Consider the following 9939-nt stretch of genomic DNA (forward strand, 5'->3'; position numbering starts at 1 on the left):
AGTACACTGCCCGATAACTGGAGGACGGTGACGTCTCCACTTTTCCTTCCAGCTGTAGATCGAACGTCAGACTGTTTCTGATTCGCTGAGACGGTCAAACACAGTCTGCTCTCTAAACAAACACTTCACACACAGATAAACACACTGTATTGATTCAAACGAGCCAATTTTGGTGCAACAGCAGCAACACAGAACACACTGTCCTTAACACTGTCCATAACACTGTCCTTAACACTGTCCATACAGAGGAGCCGATATAGTGATTCAGGGGCGCCAGCTAACAGACAGGCATGCACTCTTTAAAAAGATGGTTCTTTAAGAGTTCTTTAATAAAGACAGTGGTTCTATATAGAACCATGAACACACAGAGAACCTTTTGCATGCTTACATGGTGAAGTGGCTCTTCAGATTGATGGAGAATGTGTTGTATGTCGCTGTTGTCGGAAGAAAACCTTGTATTCCCAAAATGGTAACTTTACAGGAGAAGGAAAAAACATACTGTACTTTTAATGTAAATCAATGGAACCAGACTTTATTACAAGTCATTTTGGATCAGTTCTTTTGGTCCATTTATCATGAAATTTACATACAATATAAAGGGCAATAGGCATTTTCAAACTGTGTCAAAAACTGAAAAACGTCAAAAATGGAGAGACAAGGTTTTGTTCCGACAGCAATATGGTTCTATATAGCACCGAAAAGGGTTCTGCTACTGTGATGAAGCTTGTTATGATAGAAGGACCTTCTTGGCACTACCTTGAACCATGTACAACACATTCGCCATCAATCTGAAGAACTATTTCACTATTAAGCATGCAGATGGTTCTGTGCGTGGTCATGGTTCTTTTTTAAGTGTTTGGGCCCCTGGAGGCACATTTTTACATTTTAACGCTGCAAATAATGATGATTTCTAATAACCATAACATTCCTCATTTTGAGTATGTTGTTAGATTATTTATCTTGGACAGTTTTAGTAATTGTATCTGGTGAAATGATCTCGCTGTACTGATAGATCGTCTTGCTTGTTTTTAAGAAATGATGCTGAAAACAATCATTGCCTGTCCTGATAGTGGAATAATCTGCTGAGGTGATTTGGCTCAGTGAGGTGATGAGCAGGTAATGTGGTCCTATTACATTTCAGGAGGACTAAATACTCACTTTTTCTGAGTGATTACTCAACACTGGAGCATTAGCGTTAGCACTGTGTGCTGCTGAGTCTGTGCGGTGCTCAGTTCATATTGAAGAATCTCCTTTATAACATGTAATTATCACTTTATTGCCTTGTTCATACTAGGCATGTAACAACATGGAATAGTCGGTTATAACCATATATATATATATATATGGTTATAATGGACTATTCCAATGGTTATACATCGATCAGGCACAACATTCTGACCACCTCCTTGTTTCTACGCTCATTGTCCATTTTATCAGCTCCACTTACTATATAGGTGCACTTTGTAGTTCTACAGTTACAGACTGTAGTCCATCTGTTTCTCTGATACTTTGTTAGCCCCCTTTTACCCTGTTCTTCAGTGGTCAGGACCCCCATGGACTCTCACAAAGCAGGTACTATTTGGGTGGTGGGTCATTCTCAGCACTGCAGTAACACTGACGTGGTGGTGGTGTGTTAGTGTGTGTTGCGCTGGTCTGAGTGGATCAGACACAGCAGTGCTGCTGGAGGTTTTAAACACTGTGTCCACTCACTGTCCACTCTATTAGACACTCCTACCTTGTCAGTCCACCTTGTAGATGTAAAGTCAGAGACGATAGCTCATCTGCCGCTGCACAGTTTGTGTTGGTCATCCTCTAGTCCTTCATCAGTGGTCACAGGACGCTGCCCACAGGATGCTGTTGGCTGGATATTTTTGGTTGGTGGACTATTCTCAGTCCAGCAGTGACACTGAGGTGTTTAAAAACTCCAGCAGCACTGCTGTGTCTGATCCACTCAGACCAGCACAACACACACTAACACACCACCACCACCGTCAGTGTTACTGCAGTGCTGAGAATGACCCACCACCCAAATAGTACCTGCTTTGTGAGAGTCCATGGGGGTCCTGACCACTGAAGAACAGGGTAAAAGGGGGCTAACAAAGTATCAGAGAAACAGATGGACTACAGTCTGTAACTGTAGAACTACAAAGTGCACCTATATAGTAAGTGGAGCTGATAAAATGGACAATGAGGGTAGAAACAAGCGCCATGTACATTAATGACGTCAGTGAGCGTGAACAGCCAATGAGCTGCTCCGCTCGCCAACCAATCAGCACTCAGTAGCAGTAATGCCCGCCTTCTGCTGCCCAAAACCAGAAACCAAAACAGAGCACAATTGTGGCCAATAAACTAGCGACGTTCAGCAGTTAAGAACATGGTACTGAATGCTGACTGGACTCTGTACGCAGGGGCAGTGTTTGCACAGCACTCTTAAAAAAATGTTGTGCAAAGGGTTCTTTAGTAGAAAATGGTTCTATATAGCACCAGAAAGGGTTCTTCTATTGTTACGATGTCAAGCTTGTAACAACCGAAGAACTTTTATCAAAAAGGTTCCATATAGAACCATCTACAGCACATTCTCCGTCAGTCTGAAGAACACTTTCATGATGCCAAGAAGCTTTTAATCGTGCCAATGGTTCTTTGCGTGTTCATGGTTCTATATAGATCCATTTTCTTTTATAAAGAACCCTTGAAGAACCATCTTTTTTAAGTGTGGACCTAACCAAAAATAAGCCTACTGAAAAAAAACATAGAAACCATTAAGTGTGACTGTCGGTTCCTGATGGTTCTGTAATGTGTTTTGTCTTTTTAGGTTGATATCACAGTGTAAAGGATCCTAATGGTTTAAGAGGTGACCAACAGCTTATTCTAAATGCATTTGATGGTTTCCTAATGGGTTCTAAAGGTGTTCTACATGAAACTAGTGGGCTGTATTGGAAACCATTGAGCCAATTCCTATTAGACAGCAAAACCGTTAATCCTAATGGCTCCCGATGATCCTTTCCTCAGCAGTGACGTCATGTTTTGGTTTGTGCTCATTCTACATGGTCACTGATGGTTTCCCCAAAACCTACAGCTGCTGAGGGGGCGTAAATATTTAGCAGCTACTGAACTCAGCGTTAAACTAGTCTGTAGTGCAGCTCGTTCTGATTTAGTGATGATAAATCTGAACTTAGTAAACACTTAAATTACAACCAGGGATGGGGGAGTAGCTAAGTAGCGCTACTTTTTGTAGCTAACTACAAATGTTTGTAGCTGTAGCCGCTACAGTTGTATGAAATGTAGCTAACAGCTGTAGCGCCTACAAATGTTTGTGTAGCTATAGTGATCATTTCACTACAATTTCACTACAAGCTTCAGGTAATCTACGCAAAATCTGAACCACAGAACGTGGTCAGTAACTGGGCTGGTGGCGACTGTGTAACCCTGACTGAGCTGTGGACAGGTCGAGCAAACGGTCACATGCTGACCACCCCTTACTAATAGGCTCAGCTCAGCCTACAGGCTAAAAATAGAATATAAACACAAACTCAGACTCGCTCTGCTCTGCTTTAAGCTTTAGCTCAGCTGTAGCCGCTTTTCTCGCATCTCAGTCAGGAAACTTTTCCACGAGTTTCTTGTAAAATGTTTCTCATCATTCGACTTTTTACGAGGCTGAAGTCGCTTCTCGTTCTCCAGCCTCTCATTCAAATTGTCCTGTTCCACCTTAAATGGTGCCTGAGGTGCCAGTACTGCTGTGCCATTTAAGGTGGAATGGGAGAATTTGAACGAGAAGCTGGAGAACGAGAAGCGACTTCAGCTTCATGAGTTGTTGCAGATTAAACGTATCAGGAAACCAGCTGGAGTGATTATAACTGTAAATAAGTTCATTCATCTCCAAATTATCTATGTTCATCTTAAGTCTCTCTCTTTGCTGTTTCGTTAGCTACAAGCGAGACTGTCTGTGTTGCTATGGTGACCAGCAGTCTGCATGTCAGTCTGCAGCATTAAAGGGTGAATTAGCAGTTCTACATTAACTCCAGAGTTTAAGACCATTTACTGTTAAACTGTGTTAGAACTGTGTGTTATAATGGTTTTACAGTAAAGGAGGATTATTATGTTGATCATATTATGATTATTAAAAATCTAGTTCTGCTGTGGAGCCGCAGCAGCTCTGCAGCAGTGGAGACTATTCAGGCCTGATTCACCCCAAACAGAGCCAGAGTCACTGATGAGGATTCTGAGGCTGAAGAGTTGCTGAAGGACTCTGAATGTCGTGTCTGTCTGTACAGATCTGGCTGAAATGTGTAAATTGGAGCAGTTTCAGTTCAGCAGTTGACGATGCTTCACACAAAGTTGTTTGGTTTGTATTCAGTTATTTCTGTTGAGTTTTGTTAGGAAAAGCCTGGAATGACTGACTTTGCCTTTAGCCTAGGTTTTTGTTGGATATCAGGCCTTTGGTTGTGTAAGTTTGATTGTTAGTCACTTAAACTCACTGTTTGGTGATCTTTTTGTAGATTTGCAGCTTTTTAACTGTTTCTTTCTGGCTCATGATTAAATGCAGTGACCTGTTCACTCTGTCAGTTGGGCTTGTTTGGTGTGTCAGGTGGAGAATCACAAACAGTGACAGTCGCGCTTTGAAAGTAGCTAAAAAGTGGCCACTACTTTTTCTGGAAAGGTAGCTAAATCGTAGTTAGATACACATTTAGGGAAAGTGGCTAACTGCTCATTTTTCAGTAGCTATCCCAACCCTGATTACAACTAGCTTTCGTTTGAACTTGCGTACAGCTGGTGCAGCGAGCCAGTGACGTCATAGCGGGCAGCCAGGGCTCCGCCCACTAGCCAAGCGTCCTCGCAAGTGCGCTTATTGGAACGCAGCCGAGGCCAGTTTGTAAATACCGAGTCAGAGCGCTGCTGCTTCTCCGTCTCTAGCGGCCAAAATCCAGCAGAGGACGAATTTTTCACGGGTTTTCTCACCTCAAACTCTCCAACCATGAAGTTTCTGTACAAAGAAGAGCATCCCTTCGAGAAGAGGCGGTCTGAGGGGGAGAAAATCAGAAAGAAGTACCCGGACAGAGTGCCCGTGAGTCCGCATCCCCACCAGCTGTTCACCACAACAACACGGCGAGCTTCGCTTAGCGTAGCAACCTCTCAATGACAAAGCAGAATCCACCGCCGGAGCGCATTTAAACCGCCTAATGTCCACCTTAACCGTCTACACTGCGCTGTAGTGAAGTCCTGTGTCGATTGTCACCGATATATTTCGCTGTTTTCCGATATAAAAGCTAGAAACGCACTGGCTGCTTGCTAGCTTAGCATTTTAGCTTAGCAGGAATCAACAGAGCAACAATAGAGGAGAGATGAAGGACTGATTTTGGTCAAAATCGTCCTTAAATGTTGATTTATGTCGTTTTAGATCACTACATTTGGATTAAAGCTCCTTTATAGAACTGGTGGAGGTCAAATAAACGAACCAGTAGCTGAATTAGACGTGTATGTTTCAGTTTTGTTCACTATTATTTGGCTAAAATCATTAAATCACTGAAACTGAGGTGTTTTGTATAAAGATAGTTCTTCAAGGGTTCTTCAGTAACGGCAATGGTTCTGTTTAGAACCATGAGGTTTTGAAAATGATTCTATATGTTAGCACCAACTAGGGTTCTCCTATTGTGTACGATATCAAGCTTGTAACAATAGAAGAACCCTATTTGGTGCTATATAGACCAATATACAACACATTCTCTGTCTCTTCATCAATCTCAAGAACCATTTCGCCATGCCGAGAACCTTTTAAACATGCAAATGGCTCTGTATAGAACTAGTGGTTCTAAATAGAACTATTCCCTTTTCTAAAGAACCCTTGAAGAACCACCTTTTTAAGAGTGTAGAGGAGAAATTAGGCATTATTTTGTGCTTAAACGTTCATTTAAGTCGTTTTAGATCACTATACTTGGATTAAAGATCCTTTATAGAACTGCTGGAGGTCAAATTAACGATCCAGTGCCAAAATAAGACGTTCATGTTTGTTTTGTTGATTATTATTTGGCTAAAATCATGAAATCACTGAAACTGAGATGTTTTGTAGTCAGACAGAAGCTGGAGAAGAGCAGTGCAGGCCCTCTGAACCCTAATCAGGGGATTTCTTCTGGATCAGACTCGGTCTAATCTCTCTCTTTCTAATTTTCTTTGTCCTGCTCTTCTTCTTCTCCTTTTCCAGGTGATTGTTGAGAAAGCTCCCAAAGCCAGAATAGGAGATCTGGATAAAAAGAAGTATCTGGTGCCATCTGACCTCACAGGTGAACAGCTGGAGCACATTTTATACTGAAATTCACTGTAAATCATCTAAAACTGTTTCCTGCAGTGAAACCAGGCCTGTGAAAGCCTGTTTACTCTGCAATATGAAAGGGGAATTCCACTTTTTTAAAACATTTCTACGTAATTCAGTGATTCAAAATGGTTTGTTGTGAAATGGTTCAGATGTCTTTACAGTGGTGGTGATAGGAACCAGGGGTCGCCATGACTACAACACAGATATAGACATTTTATTTACTATCGAGAACCACCAGTGAACCTACACGAGTCTTCTGAGGTTATATGGAATGTTGATGATGGAAAATAGTGGAAAATCTGAAATAATAAGTTTTCTTTGGGGACTATTTTGCCTCACAGCGCCCTGCATGTATCCCTCCACCATGAATGGAGTTTAAGTTCTCTAAACTATCATAAAACAGTGTCTCAGTCATCAGGCAGTGAATTCATAACCGTTTCATGTAGGAACTTTCTGTGAGGGAGCTTTTAGAGGTGGACGTCTGGTTCCTATCACCACCACTGTGAACAGTTCTAACTCAGTAAGTTTCTCTAGAACAGAGCGTTTCACACCAAACCACTATGAACAGCTCTGTTTATATCTTAACCACTTAATTATGAAGAATTTTTTAAAAATTGGTGGAGTTCCCCTTTAACTTTTGTTGTTTTGTTTTTCTGAAGTGGGACAGTTTTACTTCCTGATCCGAAAGAGGATCCACCTGAGGGCTGAAGACGCGCTCTTCTTCTTCGTCAACAACGTCATTCCTCCCACGTCCGCCACCATGGGGCTGCTCTACCAGGTACAGCCTTCTTTGGTCTCACCTTCAGTCTGTCTGACCTTATTATTGTTTATGAATATTCACTCAAACACTCAAACCTACTGTGGTAGATTTGTGATGCGTTAGAAAACAAACCCGAGGCCGACGTGTTAAAAATGAGCAATAAACATGGTTTTGTTGGGCCTTGTCTGGTGGCAGATCTCTAACAGACGTTCATGTGCTGCTCCGGCTGAGAACAGCAGCAGAAAGAAGTGCTAACTTTATTGCCTGCTATCATTAAAGGGCCCATACAGTGGGACACTGAGTCTTCCTCTGTCCTCTGCACAAATTCAGTGTTTTTTTTCTAAGTAAATCAAATCACATTTATTGTTGCATCACATTACACAGGTGCAAGGTGAGTCAAAATCTTAGGTGCGTAGCCCCCTTATAGAATTTAAATACAAAACACGACCACCTCCTTGTTTCTACGCTCATTGTCCACTTTATCAGCTCCACTTACTATATAGGTGCACTTTGTAGTTCTACAGTTACAGACTGTAGTCCATCTGTTTCTCTGATACTTTGTTAGCCCGCTTTTACCCTGTTCTTCAGTGGTCAGGACCCCCATGGACCCTCACAGAGCAGGTACTATTTGGGTGGTGGATTATTCTCAGCACTGCAGTAACACTGACGTGGTGATGTGTTAGTGTGTGTTGCGCTGGTACGAGTGGATCAGACACAGCAGTGCTGCTGGAGTTTTTAAACACTGTGTCCACTCACTGTCCACTCTATTAGACACTCCTACCTTGTCGGTCCACCTTGTAGATGTAAAGTCAGAGACTATAGCTCATCTGCTGCTGCACAGTTTGTGTTGGTCATCCTCTAGTCCTTCATCAGTGGTCACAGGACGCTGCCCACAGGACGCTGTGGGCTGGATATTTTTGGTTGGTGGACTATTCTGAGTCCGGCAGCGACACTGAGGTGTTTGAACTAAACTAAAGCTGGACCTGCCGAGTATTGAGTATTGAGATTCAGTACTTTTTCACTTCAGTACTATGAATTCTGCCGTTCAGTACTAAAGAGTAAAGGCGTGTGCTGGATTCATAACACACGACTAAACAAGAGCATCGCTGTGGATCAGATTGCAGCACAATAACTGTTTTATCTGGATTATCTTGTTTTCATACTCATTACCAGAATCTTAACTGAAACTGATGTTTGATTAATCGCCCAGCCCTGTTTTTCACACTTTTATTTTGATAGCTTTAATATATTCAGCTTGCCAGTTTTAAACTGTATCTGTGTCCGTTGTTTGTGCTGTGTTTGTTTAGTGCTGTCAGGTTCATAAATATTACTATAATAACAGTGTGAGAGAAATATGCCGTCAAAATACAAAGACTTTTAATGTGAAAAACTAACCAGGTTAACTTGAAATGTGGAGTTTGTTGAGCTTGTAGTGTTAAGTTAACAGGAGAGTGATGTGTGTTTAAATGTGTGTTTAAATGTGTCAACTTATCATTTGAGGTTCTGTGATCTCAGCATGTCGAGTTCAGCTGCTTGTTTACCTTTTAAATGTAAAATCTGTGTGTGACTGTGTGTGTTACAGGAGCATCACGAGGAGGATTTCTTCCTCTACATCGCGTACAGTGACGAGAGCGTGTACGGCGACAGAGAGACGCCCGTCTAACCCCCTACTGTTCACACGCCCCCCCCCCACACACACAGACCTGATAAACACAGTAATAAACAGAGCAGCCCACCTGAGTGTGTATGTTTAATGCACTTTCACTTCTGCTCCTCACTTCTCTCCTCTCGTCTACCTGAAACACACAAACACCACTAACTCTCTCTCTCTCTCTCTCTCTCTCTCTTTCACTTTTCTGTTTAAATTTCTTTTTATTTTCTCTCCCATCATTTTTTTCACTTTACATTCTACGGTTTTGTATTTTTAGTTTTTTGTTTATTTTCTCCTTTTATCCTTTCATGTTGTTCCTGTCTCTCTTCTGCCTTTTTTAATTAATTTTTATTTCACTTTTTTATTGTTTTTACCTTTTGTCTTTCTGTATTTTATTATTTTTCTTGCTCGTCTCTTTGGTCTCTTATCCTCTCCGCTGATGTAACTGGACTCCCACAGTTTGATACACTGACTGTGTTCTGTTTATAATGACGCGTTCTGTGCGTGAATCATTTCCAGCGATGATCTGATTGTTTTTTATTCAGTTTGTTTTTCACAGAAAGGTTTTTGTTTGAGTTCCTGGTTTATGAGGTTCGGCTCTGTCGTCGTCTCGCACGTTTGCTTTTTGCTTTGGTGAAATGGACACTGTATATCCTGAGTGATTCATATATGGTGGAGACTTGGTAATTGGGCAGATATGATTTGTGAGAGTTATGATTTTTTTTTATTTTATTTGTTTATGCAGAAGCTCTGTCATTCAGCTTGATCTTGCAAACATTATAAACGTGATGGGAAAATGACTGTGTGGCTTATTCTTTTCATTCTGCAGCTCTTTTACATTCACATTTTACACCGAGTTCACTGAGATATAATGAAAAAAGCTGAGTTTCCTGTTTTCAGTGATGCAGTTTGCAGTGATGCAGTAACACAGTTTTATTATTGTTAAAATGAGAAATTATTGGTCATTTACTGTGTTATTTTATATGAAATTAAATGAAAGTAAAGACAACAATAATGAAAGAATAAATAAACAATAATGATACATAATATTTAAGATATTCAGAATCAAAATCTTACGGGATGAATGTGATATGAATGTGATGAAGTGATATTTTAGTTCATGGTGATAAATGTAGCTTCAGTTCAGTGTCCTAAAAATGTCTAACTGTGCTTCACCTGTGAATTACCTGTAAATCAGTTCACTGGCTATTAGAGCTTTAT

At 41.1% G+C, this 9939-nt stretch overlaps 1 protein-coding gene across 1 annotated transcript; it reads left to right on the forward strand.

The window, feature by feature from the left end:
* Window positions 1-4839: 4839 nt before the first annotated feature.
* On the forward strand, window positions 4840-9519 carry LOC118814956 (gamma-aminobutyric acid receptor-associated protein). Its single transcript, XM_036580867.1, has 4 exons — window positions 4840-5062; window positions 6197-6275; window positions 6967-7085; window positions 8650-9519. Exons 1-4 carry the CDS (start codon window positions 4973-4975, stop codon window positions 8728-8730), a joined length of 369 nt encoding a protein of 122 aa, XP_036436760.1. The 5' UTR covers window positions 4840-4972; the 3' UTR covers window positions 8731-9519.
* The last annotated feature ends 420 nt before the right edge of the window (window positions 9520-9939 follow it).

The sequence above is a fragment of the Colossoma macropomum genome, unplaced genomic scaffold, assembly GCF_904425465.1.
Source record: "Colossoma macropomum unplaced genomic scaffold, Colossoma_macropomum, whole genome shotgun sequence".
Lineage (NCBI taxonomy): Eukaryota > Metazoa > Chordata > Actinopteri > Characiformes > Serrasalmidae > Colossoma > Colossoma macropomum.